General features: G+C 53.9%; 1 protein-coding gene across 1 annotated transcript; it reads right to left on the bottom strand.

The window, feature by feature from the left end:
- Positions 1 to 1,286: 1,286 nt before the first annotated feature.
- On the bottom strand, positions 1,287 to 24,419 carry LETMD1 (LETM1 domain containing 1). Its single transcript, XM_074530988.1, is given in 11 exon segments — positions 1,287 to 2,656; positions 2,942 to 3,544; positions 4,606 to 4,702; positions 5,911 to 6,063; positions 8,149 to 8,250; positions 10,713 to 10,899; positions 17,627 to 17,709; positions 21,298 to 21,320; positions 21,323 to 21,412; positions 22,915 to 23,066; positions 24,263 to 24,419. Coding segments are annotated over 10 exon segments (1,080 nt in total). The 5' UTR covers positions 24,373 to 24,419; the 3' UTR covers positions 1,287 to 2,656; positions 2,942 to 3,461.
- Between the last annotated feature and the right edge of the window lie 404 nt (positions 24,420 to 24,823).

Genomic DNA, 24,823 nt, shown 5'->3' on the forward strand with positions numbered 1-24,823 from the left:
GTGGCACAAGGCTGGGAGGTGACAAAGGAGTGACACGGGACTGAGAGATGACAGGGCTGGGAGGTGACACAGGGGTGGGAGGTGACAAATGGGTGACACAGGGCTGGGAGGTGACAGAACTGACGGGTGACACAGGACTGAGGGGTCCCACGGGGCTCAGAGGTGACACAGGACTGGAAAGTGACACAGGGTGACACAGGACTGATGGGTGACAGAACTGAGAGGTGACACAAGGCTCAGAGGTGACACAGGACTGAGAGGTGACAAAGAGCTCAGAGAGGTGACACAGGAGTGACACAGGGCTCAGAGGTGACAAAGAGCTCACAGAGGTGACACAGGGCTGAGAGGTGACACAGGACTTAGGGGTGACAAAGAGCTCAGAGGCTGAGAGGGGACAGGGCTGGGAGGTGACAGGGGACCGAGGGGTGACAGAACTGAGAGGTGACAAACAGCTCAGAGGTGACACACGGGTGGCACAAGGCTGGGAGGTGACAAAGGAGTGACACGGGGCTGAGAGATGACAGGGCTGGGAGGTGACAGAACTGAGGGGTGACACAGGACTGAGGGGTGACAGGGCTGAAGGGTGACAAATGGGTGACACAGGGCTCAGGGGTGACAAAGAGCTCAGAGAGGTGACACAGGAGTGACACAGGGCTCAGAGGTGACACAGGACTTACCAGTGACAGTGCTGGGAGGTGACACAGGACTGAAGGGTGACATGGGGCTGAGAGGTGACACAGGACTGGGAGGTGACAAATGGGTGACACAGGGCTCAGAGGTGACAAAGAGCTCAGAGGCTGAGAGGGGACAGGGCTGGGAGGTGACAGGGGACCGAGGGGTGACAGAACTGAGTGGTGACAAAACAGCTCAGAGGTGACACATGGGTGGCACAAGGCTGGGAGGTGACAAAGGAGTGACACGGGACTGAGAGATGACAGGGCTGGGAGGAGACAAATGGGTGACACAAGGCTCAGAGGTGACACAGGATTTGAGGGTGACAGGACTGAGGGTGACAATCCAAATTTTCCCGAATTTTTGATCCCCACGGATCCCCTGCTCCCCCCCCTGTCCTGGGGGTGACCCCAGCTGTGACCCCAACCCTGACCCCAGATGTGTCCCCAGCTGTGTCCCCCCAGCATTCATTCCCTTTTACCAGATTTCACTCATTTCAAGGACATTTTTCCACTTTTAAATCATTTTTATTTGACTTAATCCACCGGATCCTCTCCTTGGGTCCCCGCTGCCCCCCAAAATCCAGAGGTCCCCTCAAATTCCTCCAACCCCCATTCATTTTTCATTTTTCATTTTTCATTTTTCATTTTTCATTTTTCATTTTTCACTTTTTTCACTTTTCATTTTTATTTTCCCAAATTCTGTGAATACAAAGCTTCTCTTCAATATTTTACAATTTATTTTTTTCCCAACCATATCCACAAATAATGGGCAATTTAACAATGGGCTCCTTTTTCCTGAAAAATGCTGAATTTAAGGGGAATATTTAAGTGGAAAACCATTAAAAAAAGGTAAAATTAGATGTGAATTGTGGCTGAAAAGTGAATTTCTCAAGGGGGGGGCTCTGAAATTCACAAAAATGTGGAATTTAAGGAGAATATTTAAGTGGAAAAACAAAAAAATGGTTAAATGAAATTGAATTGTAGCAAAAAATTGTGAATTTCTCAAGGTGGGGGTCCGAAATTCCCAAAAATGATGAATTTAAGGGGAATATTTAGATGGAAAACCACAAGGACCTCAGGAAACCCCAAGTTGTTCTCAGGAGATCCCAAAAGTTTCTCAGGAAACCCAAAAAGTTCTCAGGAAATCCCAAAAGGTTCTCAGGAAACCCCAAAAAGTTCTCAGGAAATCCCAAATTCTCTCAGGAAACCCCAAAAAGTTCTCAGAAGACCCCAAAAGGATCTCAGAAAAGCCCAAAAGGCCCCCAGGAAATCCCAAAAGTTTCTCAGGAAATCCCAAAAAGTTCTCAGGAAACCCCACAAGGATCTCAAGGAACCCCAAAAAGTTCTCAGGAGACCCCAAAATATCTCAGGGAACCCCAAAAGGATCTCAAGGAACCCCAAAAGGATCTCAGGGAACCCCAAAAGGATCTCAGAAAACACCAAATTCTCTCAGGGAACCCCAAAAGGCTCCCAGGAGATCCCACAAGGTCGGTGGGAATCCCAGGGCGCTGCTGAGGGAGGGCTGGGACAGCTGAGCCTGCTCAGAGGAGAAAAGCAACAGGAGAAGGGTCCAGGAGGGAGCCAGGGCCACCAGAGCCCAGGGGAACATCCTGAGATCCCACAGGAACATCCAGCAGATCCCACAGGAACCTCCAGGAGATCCAACAAGAACATCCAGGAGATCCCATGGGAAGCATCCACCAAATTCCATGGAAAGCTCCAGAAGATCCCACAGGAACATCCGATAGAGCCCAGGGGAAGCATCCAGCAGATCCCATGGGAACACCCACCAGATCCCACACGGACCTCCAGAAGATCTCATGGGAACATCCCGAAGATCCCATGGGAAGCATCCACCAAATTCCATGGAAAGCTCCAAAGATCTCACAGGAACAACCAACAGATCCCATGGGAACCTCCACCAAATTCCATGGAAAGCTCCAGAAGTTCTCACAGGAACACCTACCAGATCCCACAGGAACCTCCAGCAGATCCCATGGCAATCCACCAAATTCCACGAAAACATCCAGAATATCCCACAGGAACACCCAGCAGATCCCATGGAAAGCATCCACCAAATCCCAGGGGAACGTCCAGAAGAACCCATGACAACACCCAGCAGGTCCCACGGGAATATCCAGAAGATCTCACAGGAACAACCAACAGATCCCATGGGAACCTCCACCAAATTCCATGGAAAGCTCCAGAAGTTCTCACAGGAACACCTACCAGATCCCATGGGAACAACCAACAGCTCCCACAGGAACCCCCAGCAGATCCCACAGGAACCTCCAGCAGATCCCATGGGAACACCCAGCAGATCCCACAAGAACATCCAGGAGATCCAACAAGAACCTCCAGCAGATCCCACAGGAAGCCCCAGCAGATCCCACAGGAAGCCCCAGCAGATCCCACAGGAACACCATCAGGTCCCAGAGGAAGCCCCAGCTCCGGGAGCCGCTCTCTCTCCCCACAATTAACAAGACACAGTTAATTACTGACCAGCACAGCCACCGCCTGTGCCAGCTGTGCCAGCTGTGCCAGGGGGGGCACAGCCTGGGCTAGGGGGGGGACACAGAGGTGCCACCTGTCACCACTCAGGTCACCATGGCAGTACCAGCTGGGGGGGGGGGACACAGAGGTGCCACCCAGTCACTCCTGGGTCACTGGCACTGCACCAGCCGTGGGGGGGACAGGCAGGTGCCACCTGTCAGCCCCGGGGCACCGGGGGCACCGTGGGGCACAGTCTGGGGGGGGGACAGGCAGGTGCCACCCGTCACCCTCCGGTCACGCAGGGCCGTCCCTCGGGGGCTGGCACGGCTCCAGGGCCAGCAGGACCATGCTGTGTGCCAGCAGAGAGGCCTCCGAGGCTGCGGGGGCACAGGGGCACCGTGAGGGACTGGCATGGGGGTGCACTGGGGGGGGCATGGGATGGGGTGGGAGTGGCACTGGGGGCACTGGGAGAGACTGGCACGGGCACTGGGGGACACTGGGAGAGCTGGGGCTGGCACTGGGGGGGCTGGGACTGGTATGGGAGTGGCACTGGGGGACACTGGGGGTGCTGAAGTGGGCATGGAGGGGGTTCTGAGTGGTCTGGGCAGCACTGGGGGGGCACTGGGAGAGCTGGGGCTGGCACTGGGGGCACTGGAGGGGCTGGGACTGGGTGGGAATGGCGCTGGGAGAGCGGGGACTGGCACGGGAGTGGCACTGGGGGCACTGGGAGAGCTGGGGCTGGCACTGGGGGCACCATGAGAGACTGGCATGGGCACTGGGGGCACTGGGAGAGACTGGCACGAGCACTGGGGGGGTTGGGACTGGTATGGGAGTGGCACTGGGGGACATTGGGGGGCCTGGGGTGGGCACTGGGGGGGTTCAGGGTGGTCTGGGCAGCACTGAGATAGGAACCTGGCAGACTGGGAGCACTGGGATGGGCACTGGGATGGGCACTGGGATGGGCACAGGGGGCCACTGGGATGGGCATGGGGAGCACTGGGATGGGCACAGAGATGGGCACAGGGGGAGCACTGGGATGGGCACTTGGGGCACTGGGCTGGGCATGGAAGGAGCAATGGGATGGGCATGGCCGGCACTGGGATGGGCACAGGGGAATACTGGGATGGGCACTGGGAGCACTGGGATGGGCACAGGGATGGGCATTGGGGAGCACTGGGGGCACTGAGATGGGCATTGGGGAGCACTGGGGCTGGCACTGGGATGGGCACTGGGGAGCACTGGGCTGGGCATGGGGGGAGAACTGGGATTGGCACTGGGATGAGTATAGGGAGGCACTGGGGAGCACTGGGATGGGCACTGGGATGGGCACAGGGGTGGGCACGGGCACAGTCTCTGCACAGGTGACAGGGCTGAGCCCCGATGGTGACAATGCCACCCCCGCAGTGCCACCCCCGTGCCCAGGGAAGGCTCTGGGTACCTTGGAGCTGGCAGGAGAGCCGGAGCCACTGCTCCAGCCACGCCTGGCACTGCGCCCGGCCCAGGTGGGTGGAGTTCAGCCCACGCAGGTAACAGGCCTGGGGACAGACGGACACCGTCAGGACGGACACACGGACATGGTCAGGGATGGACACATGGACATGGACAGGGATGGACACACGGACACATCAGGGATGGACACACAGACACAGGACGGACACACAGACATGGTCAGGGATGGATACACAGACACCGTCAGGGATGGACACACGGACACCGTCAGGGATGGACACACGGACATGGACAGGGATGGACAGATGGACACGGACAGGGACGGACACACAGACATGGTCAGGGATGGACACACGGACACATCAGGGATGGACAGATGGACACGGACAGGGATGGACACACGGACATGGTGAGGGATGGACACACGGACACGGTGAGGGACGGACACACAGACATGGTCAGGGATGGGCAAACACGGACACGGACAGGGACGGACACATGGACACATCAGGGATGGACAGATGGACATGGTCAGGGACGGACACACAGACACCCAGCACCACACCAGGACCCCCTCAAGGACAGGGAGCTGTGGAAACAGCCCTGCAGGTGCCACCCGAGCTGCCCCAGCCCCAGGTGCCACAATGCCCCGCAGGTGCCCCCAGGTGCCCCATGAGGTGCCCCCCAGGTGCCCCAGGCTGGCACAGCTGTGCTCACCGCCCGCAGCTCCTCCTCAGACAGCTGCCCCAGCCCCAGGTGCCACAATGCCCCCAGCTGCCCTGTGAGGTGCCCCAATGCCCTGTAGGTGCCCCCAGGTGCCCCCTGAGGTGCCCCCCCAGGTGCCCCAGGCTGGCACAGCCGCGCTCACCGCCCGCAGCTCCTCCTCAGACAGCTGCCCCAGCCCCAGGTGCCCCAATGCCCCCCAGGTGCCCCCCCAGGTGCCCCCCAGGTGCCCCAGGCTGGCACAGCCGCGCTCACCGCCCGCAGCTCCTCCTCGGACAGCTGCCCCAGCCCCAGGTGCCCCAATGCCCCACAGGTGCCACCCGAGCTGCCCCAGCCCCAGGTGCCCCAATGCCCCCAGCTGCCCCGTGAGGTGCCCCAATGCCCCGCAGGTGCCCCCCAGGTGCCCCGTGAGGTGCCCCAATGCCCCGCAGGTGCCCCCCAGGTGCCCCAGGCTGGCACAGCCGCGCTCACTGCCCGCAGCTCCTCCTCGGAGAGCTGCCCCAGCCCCAGGTGCCCCAATGCCCCATGAGGTGCCCCATGAGGTGCCCCAGGCTGGCACAGCCACACTCACCGCCCGCAGCTCCTCCTCGGAGAGCTGCCCCAGCCCCAGGCGCAGCAGGGCCCCGTCCAGCTGCCGGATCTCCAGGACGTGGCTGCGCAGGCGGCGCCGCAGGACGAAGGCCGGCAGGTGAGGGGTCAGGAACAGCACCCGGCTCAGGGCTCTCTGCGGGCGAGGGGGCACCTTGGGGGGCTGCAGCTCCCCCTGCCCACCCTCCCACCCTCGGCTCCTCCCCCTGGGCACAGCACCTCCCAGTGGGATGGGGTTTCGAACATTTCAAACATTCCTGTCTGGATATAATCTGAGGTTTCAAACATTCCTACCCAGATACAATCTGAGATTTCAAACATTCCTACCTGGATACAATCTGAGATTTCAAACATTTCTACCTGGATACAATCTGAGATTTCAAACATTCCTACCTGGATACAATCTGGGATTTCAAACATTCCTACCTGGATATAATCTGGGATTTCAAACATTCCTACCTGGATACAATCTGGGATTTTGGGACACCATTTTGAGTTCATTTTTTGAACCATTTTAGCTCATCTTGGGTTCATTTTGTGACCCTTTTGGGTACATTTTGTGACCATTTTGGGTCTATCTTAGGTTCATTTTGTGACCATTTTGGTTCATTTCAGTTTCATTTTTTGACCATTTTGGGTTCATTTTGTGACCATTTTGGGTACATTTGGTGACCATTTTGGTTTATCTCAGGTTCATTTTGTGACCATTTAAGATCATCTTGGGCTCATTTTGTGACCATTTTGGTTCATTTCAGTTTCATTTTTTGACCATTTTGGGTTCATCTTGAGTTCATTTTGTGACCATTTTGGTTCATCTCAGGTTCATTCTGTGACCATTTGGGATCATCTTGGGCTCATTTTGTGACCATTTTGGGTTAATTTTTGACTATTTTATCTCATCTTGGGTCCATTTTGTGACCATTTTGGGTCTATCTCAGGTTCATTTTTTGACCATTTTAGCTCCTCTCAGGTTCATTTTGTGACCATTTTGGTTCATCTTGTGACCATTTTGGTTCATTTCTTTGACCATTTTTTGACCGTGCTGCTCTATTGTTCGATGGAAGCTTCTGGAAGCTGACTGACCACCTGAAGCCCACTCGGACGATCCCCCTGAATTCCCATTCAGCCACTTCCACCCACCCACCTGGCCCCAACCCATCCCAGAACACCTCCATGGATGGGGAAATCCCTCCCAGTTCCTCCCCAAATCCCCTCTGGATTCATTCCCAGCAGCTCCACATCCTCCTAACGCTGGTGGGACCCCCCCAGTGCAGGTGGGGTCCCACCTGAGCCCCCCACACTGCAGCCACAGTGCCCAGGACCCCAAAGACCCCCAGGGATGGAGATCCCAACCCAGGGATGGAGATCCCAAAACAGGGATGGGGATCCCAAACCTGGGATGGGGATCTCAAACCTGGGATGGGATCCCGACCCAGAGATGGAGATCCCAAACCAGAGATGAGGATCCCAAACCAAGGATGGGGATCCCAATTCAGGGATGAGGATCCCAACCCAGGGATGGAGATCCCAAACCAGAGATGGGGATCTCAAACCAGGAATGGGGATCCCAAACCAGGAATGGGGATCCCAACCCAGAAATGGGGATCCCAACCCAGGGATGGGGATCCCAAACCAGGGATGGGGATCCCAACCCAGAGATGGAGATCTCAAACCAGGGATGGGGATCTCAAATCCCAACCCAGGGATGGGGATCCCAACCAGGGATGGGGATCCCAAACCAGGGATGAGGATCCCAACCCAGGGATGGGGATCCAAATTCAGGGATGGGGATCCCAAACCAGGGATGGGGATCCCAACCCAGGGATGGGGATCACAACCCGGGCATGGGGATCCCAAACCAGAGATGGGGATCCCAACCCAGGGATGGGGATCCAAATTCAGGGATGGGGTCCCAACCAGGGATGGGGATCCCAAACCAGAGATGAGGATCCTAACCCAGGGATGGGGATCCAAATTCAGGGATGGAGATCCCAAACCAGAGATGAGGATCCCAACCAGGGATGGGGATCCCAACCAGAGATGGGGATCCCAATTCAGGGATGGGGATCCCAAACCAGAGATGGAGATCTCAACCCAGGAATGGGGATCTCAAATCCCAACCCAGAGATGGGGATCCCCCCCTGCCCAGCCCAGGCCACCTCTGCAGCTTTCCCTGGGCTGGTTTTGGGGCACCCCTGGGCAGGTGAAGCCCTGAACTCACCACGTGATCCACCTGGAGCCTGTTGAGGAGCAGCAGAGAGCCCGAGAACAAACTCCTGAGAGCCAGGAGCTGCGCCAGCTGGGGCCGGGCCCCTCCCTGCACCTGCAAGAGCCCAGCAGAGCACAGGTGACACCTCAGACACGACAAAGCCTCGGGTTTGAGGCGTTTTTCACATTTTGTGTTGCTTTAGTGGGTGTGGGTTTCATCTTATGGGATGGGGAGCTCTGTTCGTAGTAGGGAGACAAAACAATTCCTGCTCTAGCTGGGGACCAAGGAGAAATAATCCAAATTTCAGGCCCAAGAGCATAAATAATGGTGAATTGAGGAGAGAAAAACAAGAAGAATGGGAATTCATAACCTAAAGCTGCAATTGGATAATTAACTCCAACATGCAAATGGAACAGAACTTATAAAAGTGAGAGACCCCATGAGAGGTCGTGCATTTTGTGACCATTTTGGTTCATCTTGGGATCATTTTGCATTAATTTTGTGCCATTTGGGTTCATCTTGGGTTCGTTTTGTGACCATTTTTGTTCATCTCAGGTTCATTTTTTGACCATTTTGGGTTCATTTTGTGACCATTTTGGGTTCATCTCAGGTTCATTTTGTGACCATTTTGGGTTCATTTTGGTTCATCTTAGGATCATTTTGTGAACCTTTGGGTTCATTTTTTGACCATTTTGGGCTCATCATGGTTCAGTTTTTTACCATATTGGGTTCATTTTGTGACCATTTCGGTTCATCTTGGGTGTAATTAACCCCGTCAGTAGTTTTTCCTTTGTGACCTTTTTGGGCTCATTTTTTGACCATTTTGGGTCCATCTTGTGACCATTTTGATTAATCTCGTGACAATTTTGGGTTCATCTTGGGTGTAACTAACACTGCCAGTAGTTTTTCTTTTGTGACCATTTTGGGTTTCATCTTGGGTTCATTTTTTGACCATTTTGGATTCATTTTGCGACCATTTTGGTTCATCTCAGGTTCATTTTTTGACCATATTGGCATCATTTTGTGTTCATTTTGTGACTATTTTGGGTTTCATCTTGGGTTCATTTTTGGCCATTTTGGTTCATCTTGGGTGTAACTAACTCTGTCAGTAGTTTTTCTTTTGTGACCATTTTGGGTTCATCTTGGGTTCATTTTGTGACCATTTTGGGTTCATCTTGGGTGTAACTAACTCTATCAGTAGTTTTTCTTTTGTGACCATTTTTGGGTTTCATTTTGTGTTCATTTTGTGACCATTTTGGGTTTCACCTTGGGTTCATTTTGTGACCACTTTGGTTCATCTCAGGTTCATTTTTTGACCATATTGGCATCATTTTGTGTTCATTTTGTGACCATTTTGGGATCACCTTGGGTTCATTTTGTGACCATTTTGGGTTCATCTTGGGTTAATTTTGTGACTATTTTGGGTTTTATCTTGGGTTCATTTTGTGATCATTTTGGCTTCATCTTGTGAACATTGGGTTCATCTTGGGCTCATTTTGCAACCATTTTGGTTCATCTCAGGTTCATTTTTTGACCATATTGGCATCATTTTGTGTTCATTTTGTGACCATTTGGGTTCATCTTGGGCGTAACTAACTCTATCACTAGTTTTTCTTTTGTGGCTATTTTGGGTTTCATCTTGGGTTCATTTTTTGACCATTTTGGATTCATTTTGTGACCATTTTGGTTCATCTCAGGTTCATTTTTTGACCATATTGGCATCATTTTGTGTTTGTTTTGTGACCATTTTGGGTTCATCTTGGGCGTAACCAACTCTGTCAGTGGTTTTTCTATTGTGACTATTTTGGGTTTCATCTTGGGTTCATCTTGTGACCATTTTGGCTTCATTTTGTGAACATTGGGTTCATCTTGGGCTCATTTTGCAACCATTTTGGATTCATTTTGCGACCATTTTGGTTCATCTCAGGTTCATTTTTTGACCATATTGGCATCATTCTGGGATCACCTTGGGTTCATTTTGTGACCATTTTGGGTTCATCTTGGGTGTAACTAACTCTGTCAGTGGCTTTTCTTTTGTGACTATTTTTGGGTTTCATTTTGTGTTCATTTTGCAACCATTTTGGATTCATTTTGCGACCATTTTGGTTCATCTCAGGTTCATTTTTTGACCATATTGGCATCATTTTGTGTTCATTTTGTGATTATTTTGGGTTTCATCTTGGGTTCATTTTGTGACCATTTTGGATTCATTTTGTGACCATTTTGGTTCATTTCAGGTTCATTTTTTGACCATACTGGCATCATTTTGTGTTCATTTTGTGACCATTTTGGATTCATTTTGTGACCATTTTGGGATCACCTTGGGTTCATTTTGTGACCACTTTGGTTCATCTCAGGTTCATTTTTTGACCATATTGGCATCATTTTGTGTTCATTTTGTGACCATTTTGGGTTCATCTTGGGCGTAACTAACTCTGTCAGTGGCTTTTCCTTTCCATTATCACACACATTTTGATTTTTTCCCCTTTCCTAATAAACCCTATTTCTGACTCTGAGCCTCCCAGTGATTTTCCCTTCAAACCAGACCACAGAATGACCCAGTGGTGGGCACAGACCTGCTGGCAGAGCTGCAGCAGGAGCTGCCGGGGCCGCGCCTCGGGCAGGGCGCGCGCTGCCCGCGCCAGCGCCCGCAGCACGGCCGCGTGCGAGGCCCTGCGCCGGCGGTCGTACGCGTCCAGGAACTCCAGCCGCTGCCGGGGCGTCCAGAAGTGCCGGATCAGGAGCTGCCGGGGGAAGAAATACCTGGGAAAGGCAGGAGAGGGGGTTCAGGGAGGGAAATGCAGAGCAGGGGGCTCCAGGGGGGTCCAGGGGGGTCCAGGGGGTTCCAGGGGGCTCCCTGTTCCTTTTCTGGAGATATTTCTGCTCTCTCTGAATCTGCATTAATCCAGAAATTTTCCTCATGAGATGAGGCTGGATGTGGGCTGGGAGTGGCAGTGAGTGGAGCTGCCACAGGAATTAGAGTGTCCTTGATTTTTCTGGAGTTGTTAAACCCTCCTGAATCTCGTCCTCAGGCATCCAGAAGTGCCTGATCAGGAGCTGCCGGGGGAAGAAATACCTGGGGAGAGGCAGGAGAGGGGGTTCAGGGAGGGAAATGCAGAGCAGGAGGTTCCAGGGGGCCCCGTCTTTCTTTTTAGGAGATATTTCTGCCCTTCTTGAATCTGCATTAATCCAGAAATTTTCCTCATGAAATGAGGCTGGATGTGGGCTGGGAGTGCCACAGGAATTAGAGTGAAATTATTTCCTTGAAGTTCTCAGACTCTCCTAAATCTTCTCAGGAATCCAGGAGCTCCACCTGGGCATCCAGAAGTGCCTGATCAGGAGCTGCCGGGGGAAGAAATACCTGGGGAAAGGCAGGAGAGGGGGTTCAGGGAGGGATGGGCAGAGCAGGGGGCTCCCTGTTTCTTTTTTTGGAGGTATTTGAATATTCACTGCCCTCCCAGAATCTGCATTAATCCAGGAGTTTCCCTCATGAAATGAGGTTGGATGTGGGCTGCGACTGGAGCTGTCACAGGGATTAGAGTGAAATTATTTCCTTGGAGTTCTTAGACCTTCCTGAATCTCCTCCTCAGGCATCCAGAAGTGCCTGATCAGGAGCTGCTGAGGGAAGAAATATCTGGGAAAAGGCAGGAGAGGGGGTTCAGTGAGGGAAATGCAGAGCAGGGGGTTCCAGGGGAATCCAGGGAGTTCCCTGTTTCTTTTTTGGAGATATTTCTGCCCTTCTTGAATCTGCATTAATCCAGAAATTTTCCTCATTAAATGAGGTTGGATGTGGGCTGGGAGTGGCAGTGACTGGAGCTGCCACAGGAATTAGAGTGTCCTTGATTTTTCTGGAGTTGTTGAACCCTCCTGAATCTCCTCCTCAGGCATCCAGGAACTTCACCTGGGCATCCAGAAGTGCCTGATCAGGAGCTACTGTGGAAAGAAATATCTGGAAAAAGGCAGGAGAGGGGGTTCAGGCAGGGAAGAGCAGAGCAGGAGTTTCCCTGTTTCTTTTTTGGAGGTATTTGAATATTCACTGCCCTCTCAAAATCTGCATTAATCCAGGAGTTTCCCTCATGAAATGAGGTTGGATGTGGGCTGGGAGTGGCAGCGAGTGGAGCTGCCACAGGAATTTGAGTGTCCTTGATTTCCTTGGATTTCCTAGACCCTCCTGAATCTCCTCCTCAGGCATCCAGAAGTGCCTGATCAGGAGCTGCCGGGGGAAGAAATACCTGGGAGAGGCAGGAGAGGGGGTTCAGGGAGGGAAAGGCAGAGCAGGGGGTTCCAGGGGGCTCCAGGGGGTTCCAGGGGGTTCCAGGGGGTTCCCTGTTTCTTTTTAGGAGATATTTCTGCCCTTCTTGAATCTGCATTAATCCAGAAATTTCCCTCATGAGATGAGGCTGGATGTGAGCTGGGAGTGCCACAGAAATTAGAGTGTCCTCAATTTAATTGGAGTTCTTGGACCTTCCTGAATCTCCTGCACAGGAATCCAGGAGCTCCACCTGGGCATCCAGAAGTGCCTGATCAGGAGCTGCTGAGGGAAGAAATATCTGGGAAAAGGCAGGAGAGGGGGTTCAGGGAGGGAAGAGCAGAGCAGGGGGTACCAGGGAGTTCCCTGTTTCTACTTGGAAGATATTGGAATATTCAGTGCCCTCCCTGAACCAGTAGGAGAAGTTTCCCTCATGAAATGAGGTTGGGTGTGAGCTGGGAGTGGAGCTGCCACAGGGATTAGAGTGAAATTATTTCCTTGGAGTTCTTACACCCTCCTAAATCTCCTTCTCAGGCATCCAGGAGCTCCACCTGGGCATCCAGAAGTGCCTGATCAGGAGCTGCCAGGGGAAGAAATATCTGGGAAAGGCAGGAGAGGGGGTTCAGTGAGGGAAATGCAGAGCAGGGGGTACCAGGGGGCTCCCTCTTTCTTTTTTAGGAGATATTTCTGCCCTTCTTGAATCTGCATTAATCCAGAAATTTTCCTCATGAGATGAGGCTGGATGTGGGCTGGGAGTGGCACTGAGTGGAGCTGCCACAGGAATTAGAGTGAAATTATTTCCTTGGAGTTCTCAGACCCTGCTGATTCAGCACTCAGAACTGGCACTGCCAATCCAGCACTCAGAACTGGCACTGCCAATCCAGCACTCAGAGCTGGCACTGCCAATCCAGCACTCAGAACTGGCATTGCCAACCCAGCACTCAGAGCTGGCACTGCCAACCCAGCACTCAGAACTGGCACTGCCAATCGAGCACTCAGAGCTGGCACTGCCAACCCAGCACTCAGAACTGGCATTGCCAATCCAGCACTCAGAGCTGGCACTGCCAATTCAGCACTCAGAGCTGGCATTGCCAACCCAGCACTCAGAGCTGGCACTGCCAACCCAGCACTCAGAGCTGGCACTGCCAACCCAGCACTCAGAACTGGCATTGCCAATCCAGCACTCAGAACTGGCACTGCCAACCCAGCACTCAGAGCTGGCACTGCCAACACAGCACTCAGAACTGGCATTGCCAACCCAGCACTCAGAGCTGGCACTGCCAATCCAGCACTCAGAACTGGCACTGCCAACCCAGCACTCAGAGCTGGCATTGCCAACCCTGCACTCAGAGCTGGCACTGCCAACCCAGCACTCAGAGCTGGCATTGCCAACCCAGCACTCAGAACTGGCACTGCCAATCCAGCACTCAGAACTGGCATTGCCAACCCAGCACTCAGAACTGGCACTGCCAACCCAGCACTCAGAACTGGCATTGCCAATGTAGCACTCAGAACTGGCATTGCCAACCCAGCACTCAGAACTGGCACTGCCTACCCTGCACTCAGAACTGGCATTGCCAACGTAGCACTCAGAACTGGCATTGCCAACCCTGCACTCAGAGCTGGCACTGCCAACCCAGCACTCAGAGCTGGCATTGCCAACCCAGCACTCAGAACTGGCACTGCCAATCCAGCACTCAGAACTGGCATTGCCAACCCAGCACTCAGAACTGGCACTGCCAACCCAGCACTCAGAACTGGCAGTGCCAATCCAGCACTCAGAACTGGCACTGCCAATCCAGCACTCAGAACTGGCACTGCCAACCCAGCACTCAGAACTGGCAGTGCCAATCCAGCACTCAGAACGGGTACTGCCAACGTAGCACTCAGAGCTGGCACTGCCAACCCAGCACTCAGAACTGGCACTGCCAATGTAGCACTCAGAGCTGGCACTGCCAACCCAGCACTCAGAACTGGCATTGCCCATCCTGCACTCAGAACTGGCACTGCCAACCCAGCACTCAGAGCTGGCACTGCCAATTCGGCACTCAGCTCATCAAGCCATTGGAACATAATTTGTGCTCAATTATCAAAGAAGAGCCTGAGAAACTGAATGCCAACCTGCAAGAACTGGATAACAGAAATATTAAAATATTAAAATATTAAAATACTAATATATTAAAATATTAAGATATTAAAATATTAAGAATATAACCTTTGATAAATTAAGAAAGAAGATGTTGAGAACCTGAATACCAAGAGCACAAGAACTGGATAACAGAAATATTAAAATATTAAAATATTAAAATATTAAGATATTAAAATATTAAGAATCTAAATTTTGATCAATTAAGAAAGAAGATGTTGAGAACCTGAATACCAAGAGCACCAGAACTGGATAACAGAGATATTAAGAACACAAATGGTTCTACATTAAAAAGAAAAGGCTGAGAAACTGAATATCGTGACAGAAAGAACTGGATAACAGAAATATTAAAATATTAAGATTTAGGACTCAGGACGCCCTAAATCTCACACCAGGACAATTCCTGCCCCTAAAAATCCAAACTGGAGGGAATTTGGGGTTTGTTCTTATAGGGATAGATTCCTGCCCCTAAAAACCCAAATTGGAGGGAATTTAGGACTTAGGACACCCTAAATCTCACACCAGGACAAATTTTTTTGCCCCCAAAAATCCAAATTTCAGGGGATTTGTGGCTCAGGGGAGCTGGGTACTGACATCAGGACAATTCTTGCCCCTAAAAATCCAAATTTCAGGGAATTTGGGGTTTGTTGTTATAGGGAGAGATTCCTGCCCCTAAAAACCCAAACTGGAGGGAATTTAGGAATTAGGACACCCTAAATCTCACACCAGGACAGTTTTTTTTGCCCCTAAAAATCCAAATTTCAGGGAATTTGGGGCTCAGGAAGGGCTGGGTACTCACACCAGGACAATTCCTGCCCCTAAAAACCCAAATTGGAGGGAATTTAGGAATTAGGACACCCTAAATCTCACACCAGAACAATTTATTTTGCCCCTAAAAACCCAAATTTCAGGCAAATTGTGGCTCAGGAAGGGCTGTGTACTCACACCAGGACAATTCCTGCCCCTAAAAACCCAAATTGGAGGGAATTTAGGAATTAGGACATCCTAAATCTCACACCAGGACAATTTTTTTGCCCCTAAAAATCCAAATTTCAGGGGATTTGGGGCTCTTGAAGGGCTGTGTACTCACAGCAGGACAATTCCTACCCTAAAAACCCAAACTGGAGGGAATTTGGGGTTTGTTCTTATAGGGAGAGATTCCTGCCCCTAAAAACCCAAATTGGAGGGAATTTAGGAATTAGGACACCCTAAATCTCACATCAGGACAAATTTTTGCCCTTAAAACCCCAAATTTCAGGGAATTTGTGGCTCAGGGGAGCCGGATACTCACATCAGGACAATTCCTGCCCCTAAAAACCCAAATTGGAGGGAATTCAGGAATTAGGACACCCTAAATCTCAAATCAGGACAATTTTTTGCCCCTAAAAACCCAAATTTCAGGGAATTTGGGGCTCTTGAAGGGCTGGGTACTGACATCAGGACAATTCCTGCCCCTAAAAATCCAAACTGGAGGGAATTCAGGACTCAGGGCACCCTAAATCTCACATCAGGACAATTTTTTGCCCCTAAAACCCCAAATTTCAGGGAATTTGTGGCTCAGGAAGGGCTGGGTACTGACATCAGGACAATGCCTGCCCCAAAAAATCCCATTTGGAAGGAATTTGGGGCTCAAGGTGCCCTAAATCTCACACCAGGACAGGTTTTTTTGCCCCTAAAAATCCAAATTTCAGGGGATTTGTGGCTCAGGGGAGTTGGGTACTGATATCAGGACAATTCCTGCCCCTAAAAATCCCATTGCAGGGAATTTGGGGTTTGTTGTTATAGGGAGAGATTCCTGCCTCTAGAAACTCCCACTGGAGGGAATTTAGGACTCAGGGCACCTTAAATTTCACACCAGGACAATCTTTTTTGCCCCTGAAAATCCAAATTTCAGGGAATTTGAGGCTCAGGAAGGGCTGGGTACTGACATCAGGACAATTCCTGCCCCTAAAAACCCAAACTGGAGGGAATTTAGGACTCAAGGTGCCCTAAATCTCACACCAGGACAATTTTTTGCTCCTAAAACCCCAAATTTCAGGGAATTTGAGGCTCAGGAAGGGCTGGGTACTGACAGCAGGACAATTCCTGCCCCTAAAAATCCCACTGCAGGGAATTTGGGGTTTGTTCTTATAGGGAGAGATTCCTGCCCCTAAAAACCCAAATTGGAGGGAATTTAGGACTTAGGACACCCTAAATCTCACACCAGGACAGGTTTTTGCCCCTAAAAATCCAAATTTCAGGGAATTTGGGGCTCAGGAAGGGCTGGGTACTGACATCAGGACAATTCCTGCCACTAAAAACCCAAACTGGAGGGAAATTAGGACTTAGGACACCCTAAATCTCACACCAGGACAATTTTTTGCCCCTAAAAAAACGAAATTTCAGGGGATTTGTGGCTTAGGGAAGCTGGGTACTGACATCAGGACAATTCCTGCCCCTAAAAACCCAAACTGGAGGGAATTTAGGACTCAGGGCGTCCTAAATCTCACACCAGGACAATTTATTTTGCCCCTAAAAATCCAAATTTCAGGGGAGCTGGGTACTCACATCAGGACAATTCCTGCCCCTAAAAATCCCATTGCAGGGAATTTGGGGTTTGTTGTTATAGGGAGAGATTCCTGCCCCTAAAAACCCAAACTGGAGGGAATTTAGGAATTAGGGCACCCTAAATCTCACATCAGGACAGTTTTTTTGCCCCTAAAAATCCAAATTTCAGGGAATTTGTGGCTCAGGGGAGCTGGGTACTCACATCAAGAAAATTCCTGCTCCTAAAAACCCAAACTGGAGGGAATTTAGGAATTAGGACACCCTAAATCTCACACCAGGACAATTTTTTTGCCCCTAAAAATCCAAATTTCAGTGAATTTGGGGCTCTTGAAGGGCTGGGTACTCACATCAGGACAATTCCTGCCCCTAAAAATCCCACTGCAGGGAATTTGGGGTTTGTTCTTATAGGGATAGATCCCTGCCCCTAAAAACCCAAATTGGAGGGAATTTAGGACTCAGGGCACCCTAAATCTCACACCAGGACAGGTTTTTGCCCCTAAAAATCCAAATTTCAGTGAATTTGGGGCTCGGGGGAGCCGGGTACTCACATGAGCAGCAGCACCAGGAAGTTGGCGAAGGGGGGGATGGCGATGATCCCGATGGGAATGGCCTTGAGCACGTCCCTGCGGAACTGCCCGGGACAGGGGGACAGCGTCAGCACCCGCCTCCAAAAAACCCCAAAAATACCCAAAATTCCCCAAATTCACCCCTCCCCGAGCTGGCTGCAGCTGCCAGGGCCTGGGGGTGGCAGGGAAGGGGGCTCAGAGGGGCAGAGGGGGCAGAGATGGGGCAAAAGGGGGAAAAAGGGGAAAAAAGGGGGGAAAAAAGGGGAAAAAAGGGAAAAAAAGGGGAAAAAGGGGGCCAAAAAGGGGGAAAAAAAGGGGGAAAAAAAGGGGAAAAAAAGGGGGGGAAAGGGGGAAAAGGGGGAAAAAGGGGAAAAAAGGGGAAAAAAGGGGAAAAAGGGGAAAAAAGGGGAAAAAGGGGGGGAAAAGGGGGGGAAAAGGGGGGAAAAGGGGGGGGAAATAGGGGAAAAAGGGGGAAGAAAGGGGAAAAGAAAGGGGAAAAGGGGGAAAGGGGGGAAAGGGGGGGAAAGGGGGGGAAAGGGGAAAAAAGGGGGAAAAAGGGGGAAAAAGGGGGAAAAAGGGGGAAAAAGGGAAAAAAACGGGGGGAAAAGGGGGCAAAAAGGGGGAAAATGGAGGAAAATGGAGGGAAAAGGGGGGAAAATGGGGGAAAATGGGGGGGAAAGGGGGAAAAAGGGGGAAAAAGGGGAAAAAGGGGGGGAAAAGGGGGGAAAAAGGGGGGGAAAAGGGGGGGAAATGGGGGGAAAGAGGGAAAAAGGGGGGGAATGGGGGAAAAAGGGAGGAAAAAAGGGGGGGAAGGGGAAAAAGGGGGAAAAACAGGGCGGGAAAGGGGGGGAAGAAAGGGGGAAAAAAGGAGGAGAAAAACGGGGGAAAAAAAGGGGGTGAAAAGGGAGAAAAAAAAGGGGGGAAAAGGGGGGGAAAAGGGGGAAAAAGGGGAAAAAGGGGAAAAAAGGGGGGGAAAAGGGGGGGGGAATGGGGGAAAAAGGGGGGAAAAGGGGGAAAAAGGGGGAAAAAGGGGGAAAAAGGGGGGAAAAGGAGGGAAAGGGGGGGAAAAGGGGGGGAAAAAGGGGGAAAAAGGGGGAAAAAGGGGGAAAAAGGGGGAAAAAGGGGGAAAAAGGGGGAAAAAGGGGGAAAAAGGGGGAAAAGGGAAAACAGGACGGGAAAGGGGGGAAGAAAGGGGGAAAAAAGGAGGAGAAAAACGGGGGGGAAAAAGGGGGTGAAAAAAGGGGGAAAAGGGGAAAGAGGGGGGAAGGGGGGTGAAAGGGGGAAAAAAGGGGGAAAAAGGGGGGGGAAGGGGGAAAAGGGGGGGAAAGGGGGGAAAAGGGGGGGAAAGGGGGAAAAAAGGGGGGAAAAGGGGGGCAGAGCTGGGGCAGAAAGGGGGCAGGGATGAGGCTGAGGGCAGCCAGAAGGGAGATGAGGCTGAGATAAAGCAGAAGGAAAGCAAAAGCGGGGCAGAAGGGAGGCAGAGGAGAACCAGAGGGGGGATGAAGCAAAGATGGCACTGAGAGGAGGCTGAGGTGGCACAGACGTGAGGCAGAGGGGAGGCCGGGTGAGAAAAGGCAGAGATGGGGCAGGGATGGCACTGAGAGGAGGCTGAGGTGACACAGGTGACACAGAGATGAGGCACAGGCGAGGATGAGGCTGAGGGGAGATGAGGCAGAGACAGGGCAGAGACAAGGCTGAAGTGAGGCAGAGATGAGACAGAAACGAGGCTGAGGGGAGGCAGGGGTGAGGCTGAGGTGGGGCAGAGGGAAGACGAGGCTGAGGGGAGGGGAGGCAGAGATAAGGCAGGGGTGAGGCTGAGGTGGGGCAGAAACGGGGCAAAGAGGAGGCTGAGAGGAGGCTGAAGGGAGGCACAGGTGATGCCAGGGTGAGGCAGAGATGGGGCTGAGGAGAGGGCACAGGCGGGGCAGAGGGAAGGCTGAGAGGAGGCTGAGGGGAGATGAGGCTGAGGGGAACCAGAGGGGAGATGAGGCAAAGATGGCGCAGAGATGAGGCTGAGATGACACAGGTGACACAGAGGTGAGGCACAGGTGAAACACAGGTGACACACAGGTGACACAGAGGTGAGGCAGAGGGGAGGCCGGGGTGAGATAAGGCTGAGGGAAGGCAGAGATGGGGCTGAGGTGAGAGCACAGGTGAGGCAGGAATGGGGCAGAGGGGAGATGAAGCAGAGCGGAGGCTGAAGGGAGGCACAGATGATGCAGGGCTGAGGCTGAGGGGAGATGAGAGACGAGGCTGAGGGGAAGCAGAGGGGAGATGAGGCTGAGGTGATGCACAGAGAAGAGGCACAGGTGACACAGATGAGGCACAGGTGACACACAGGTGACACACAGGTGACAGAGAGATGACACACAGGTGACACAGGTGACACCCAGGTGACACCCAGGTGACACAGGTGACACACAGGTGACACACAGGTGACACAGATGAGGCACAGGTGACACAGGTGACACACAGGTGACAGAGAGATGACACACAGGTGACACACAGGTGACACACAGGTGAGGCACAGGTGAGGCACAGGTGACACCCAGGTGACACACAGGTGACACACAGGTGACACAGGTGACACACAGGTGGCACAGGTGACACAGGTGACACAGAGGTGGCACAGGTGACACAGAGGTGACACACAGATGACACACAGATGACACAGGTGACACAGGTGACACAGGTGACACACAGGTGACACAGATGACACAGGTGACACACAGGTGACACAGGTGTCGCACAGATGACACACAGGTGACACACAGGTGACACACAGGTGACACAGGTGACACACAGGTGACACACAGGTGACACAGGTGACACAGGTGACAGAGAGATGACACACAGGTGACGCAGGTGACACACAGGTGACACAGTTGACACAGGTGACACCCAGGTGACACAGGTGAGGCACAGGTGGCACAGGTGACAAACAGGTGACACAGAGGTGGCACAGGTGACACACAGGTGACACACAGGTGACACCCAGGTGACACCCAGGTGACACAGGTGACACACAGGTTAGGCACAGGTGACACAGGTGACACAGGTGAGGCACAGGTGACACACAGGTGACACCCAGGTGACACACAGGTGACACAGGTGACACAGGTGACACAGGTGGCACAGGTGAGGCACAGGTGAGGCACAGGTGACACACAGGTGGACACACAGGTGACACCCAGGTGACACACAGGTGACACAGGTGAGGCACAGGTGACACAGGTGACACAGGTGACACCCAGGTGACACCCAGGTGACACACAGGTGACACACAGGTGACACAGGTGCCACATGTGACACACAGGTGACACAGGTGGCACAGGTGACACACAGGTAGCACAGGTGGCACAGGTGACACAGGTGACACAGGTGACACAGGTGACACACAGGTGACACAGAGGTGACACACAGGTGACACACAGGTGACACACAGGTGACACACAGGTGACACAGGTGACACACAGGTGACACAGAGGGGAGGCACAGGTGACACCCAGGTGACACACAGGTGACACACAGGTGACACACAGGTGACACAGATGAGGCACAGGTGACACAGGTGACACCCAGGTGACACCCAGGTGACAACAGGTGGCACAGGTGACGCACAGGTGACACAGGTGCCACAGCTCCCCGCTGACCTGCCGCAGCCGCTCCATGTCCGGTACGGGAGCTGCTGAGGGCTCAGCCGCTGCTCGGCCATCCTGGCCCGGATCCTGCGGATCTCCTGCACCTCCAGCACCAGGGCCTGCACCCCTGCGGGAGCGGGGCGGCCCTCAGGGGCACGGCCGGGCTGGCACGGCTGCTGCGCCCCAAAACGGGCCCTTCTGAGAGCTGGGGCTCTTTGGGACACAGATATTTGGCTCCCCTTTCCAGCACCCACCTCTTGGACACCATTTTAGAACATCCCACCCTCCTTCAAACCCCCTGGTTTGGACCCCACCTCTTGGGACCCCCATTTGGGACCCAGATATTTGGACTCCCCTTTTTCAGCACCCACCTCTTGGGACACCCCTTTTTAGAACATCCCACCCTCTTCAGACCCCCTTTTTTTTGGGATACATCTGTTGGGACCCCCATTTTGGACCCCACCTCTTGGGACCCCCCATTTGGGACCCCCCTTTTGGGACCCAGAAATTCACACTCCCCCATCAGTCCCCCCTTTTTCTTGAACACCCCAAAAAATGCAGGCTTTTTCAGACCCCCTTTTTTAGACCCACATGCTGGGACCCCCCATTTGGGACCCCCCCATTTGGGACCCACCATTAACACCCACCTCCTGGGACACCTTTTTGGGAACACCTCAGAAATAGTGGGGTTTTTTCAGACTCCCTTTTTCAGGACCCACCCCCTGGAACCCCCATTTTGGGACCCAGACGTTCAGACTCCCTTAATGAGCCCCCCTTTTTCTTGGGACACCCCATCTCCTTTTCAGCCCCCCCCCCCACATTTTTGGGACCCCCCCATTTGGGACCCAGATATTTGGACTCTTCTTTTTCAGCACCCACCTCTTGGGACACCCATTTTTAGAACATCCCACCGTCTTCCAGACCCCCTTTTTTTGGGACCCACCTCTTGGGACCTCCCATTTGGGACCCCCCATTTGGGACCCACCATTAACACCCACCTCCTGGGACACCCGTTTTTGGAACACCTCAGAAATAGTGCGGTTTTTTCAGGACCCACCCCCTGGGACCCCCATTTTGGGACCCAGACATTCAGACTCCCCTAATGAGCGTCCCTTTTTCTTGGGACACCCCTTTTTAGAACACCCCACCTCCTTTCCAGCCCCCCACATTTTTGGGACCCCCCCATTTGGGACCCAGATATTTGGACTCCCCTTTTTCAGCACCCACCTCTTGGGACACCCATTTTTAGAACATCCCACCCTCTTCCAGACCCCATTTTTTTGGGACCCATCTGTTGGGACCCCCCATTTGGGACCCTCCTTTTGGGACCCAGAAATTCACACTCCCCCATCAGTCCCCCTTTTTCTTGGAACACCCCAAAAAATGTGGCTTTTTCAGACCCCCTGTTTTGGACCCCCCATTTAGGACCCCCCCATTTGGGACCCAGACATTCAGACTCCCTAATGAGCCCCCCTTTTTCTTGGGACACCCCTTTTTAGAACACCCCATCTCCTTTTCAGCCCCCCCCCTCCCATTTTTGGGACCCAGAAATTCACACAGCTCCCTCTCCCTTTTTTGGGGCCCCTCTTTTTGTTCCCGCCATTTTCAGCCCCCCGTTTAGGCACGGACCGTTTTTGAAGGTGCTGTGCAGGAGGAAGAAGCGGGGCCAGCTCCTCTCCAGGTACCGCTCGTACCGAGCGCTCACCCGCCGGGCAGCGCCGGCCACGGCGGCCACGAGGGCGCGGGAGGCGGCGCGGGAGGAGAGCGAACGAACCGGGGACCTGCGGGGACAGCCGCGGGTCACCTCCGGACACACCGGGAACCGAAAGCCTCGAACACACCGGGCACCGGCAGCACCGAACACACCGGGAACCGGCAGCCCTGAGCTCCGGACACACCGGGAACCTGCGGGCACACAGCGGGCACCGGCAGCACCGAACACACCGGGAACCGGTGCCAGCAGCTCCGCATATACCGGGCACCGGTAGCCCCAGCCCCGAACCCACCGGGCACCGGCAGCCCCACACACACCGGGGACCTGCGGTGGCAGCCTCGGGTCAGCACCGGACACACCGGGAACCGGCAGCCCTGAGTCAGCTCCGGACACACCGGGCACCGGAGACCGCACCGGGGAGCGCAGCCCCAGCCCCGAACACACCGGGGAGCTGCAGCCCCAGCGCCGCGTCGGCACCGAACCCACCGGGCACCGGCAGCCCCGAGCACACCGGGGAGCGGCGGGCACACACCGGGGAGCGGCATACCCGACTCCGAACCCACGGGGCACCGGCAGCCCTGAGTCAGCCCCGCACACACCGGGGACCGGCGGCCACAGCTCCGAATCCACCGGGCACCGGCAGCCCCGCACATACCGGGCACCGGCAGCCCGGAACCCCCTCGACACCGGCACCGGCAGCCCCGCACACACCGGGGAGCTGCAGCCCAGCTCGGAACCCACCGGGCACCGGCACCCGCAGCCCCGCACACACAGGGCACCGGCAGCCCCGCATCAGTGCCGAATACACCGGGGAGCTGCAGCCCCGGCTCCGAACCCACCGGGCACCGGCAGCCCTGAGTCAGCCCCGGCCACTTTCGGTGCTCCCGGCGAGAGTGAACGGAAGCTGGGAACGCCCCGGGGAAGGGCTGGGGTGGGATTGAGGAGCTCCGGGGGATTGAGGAGCCCCGGGTGGTTCCGGGATTCCCGTGCCGGGCTCGGCTGCGCGGCACCGGCGGTACCGGGAGGGAACAGAGGAGCGGTAACGGGGAGGGGTTGCGATAACGGGGGGCACCGAGGGCCCGGTAACAGCGCGGGGGGACACGGGGGGGGCCGGAGAGGACGAGAGGGGTAAAGGAGAGCGGTGTTGGGCGGGGAATCACGACAGCGCTCGGTTTCGGTCGGTGTTTAACGGGGGTGCCGCCGGTGTTTGGGGCGCCATGAGAGCAGCGGGTCCCGGCCGGTCCCGCGGGGGTCCCCGCTCACCTGGACACGGCCGGAGCGAGCGGCGGCGGGATCCGACTCCGGGCGGGGCTCAGGGCGGCGGGGCCGAGGCGCCAGAGCGGGCCCCGGGCTGCGGCCATGGGCAGCGCCATCTTGGGCCGGCGGTCACGTGAGGTGCTGAGCTCTGATTGGCTGCCGCGCCGGAAGTGCTCTTTGCTGGCGGCTCCGGGCGCGCCCCGAGCCCCCATACTTCCGTTCCGGGCGGCCCAAGAGGGCCCTCCCCGGTCCAACCGGGCCCGGCCCGGTTGGGCCCGGCTCTGTCCCAGCTGCCCGGCCCGGTGAGCCGGGAGCCTCCTCCTGCTTCCCTGGCGTTTGAACCTATGAAAAACGCCAATCACTTGTTTTTTTTAGAATTTTCAAACTTTAATAGTAATAAAATGGCTATAAAAATAGCAATAAAATTAAAGTAATAAACATTTGGACAATTGAGATTTAGGACAATATAAGACAATAAGAACAAAGAGTTATGGACGGTCTCGGTACATTTTCCTGGGTAAAATAAGCCCCAAAAGGCCCCACATTAACAGAGGATTAACCCTTAAA

Source organism: Zonotrichia albicollis, chromosome 33, assembly GCF_047830755.1.
Source record: "Zonotrichia albicollis isolate bZonAlb1 chromosome 33, bZonAlb1.hap1, whole genome shotgun sequence".
Classification (NCBI taxonomy): domain Eukaryota; kingdom Metazoa; phylum Chordata; class Aves; order Passeriformes; family Passerellidae; genus Zonotrichia; species Zonotrichia albicollis.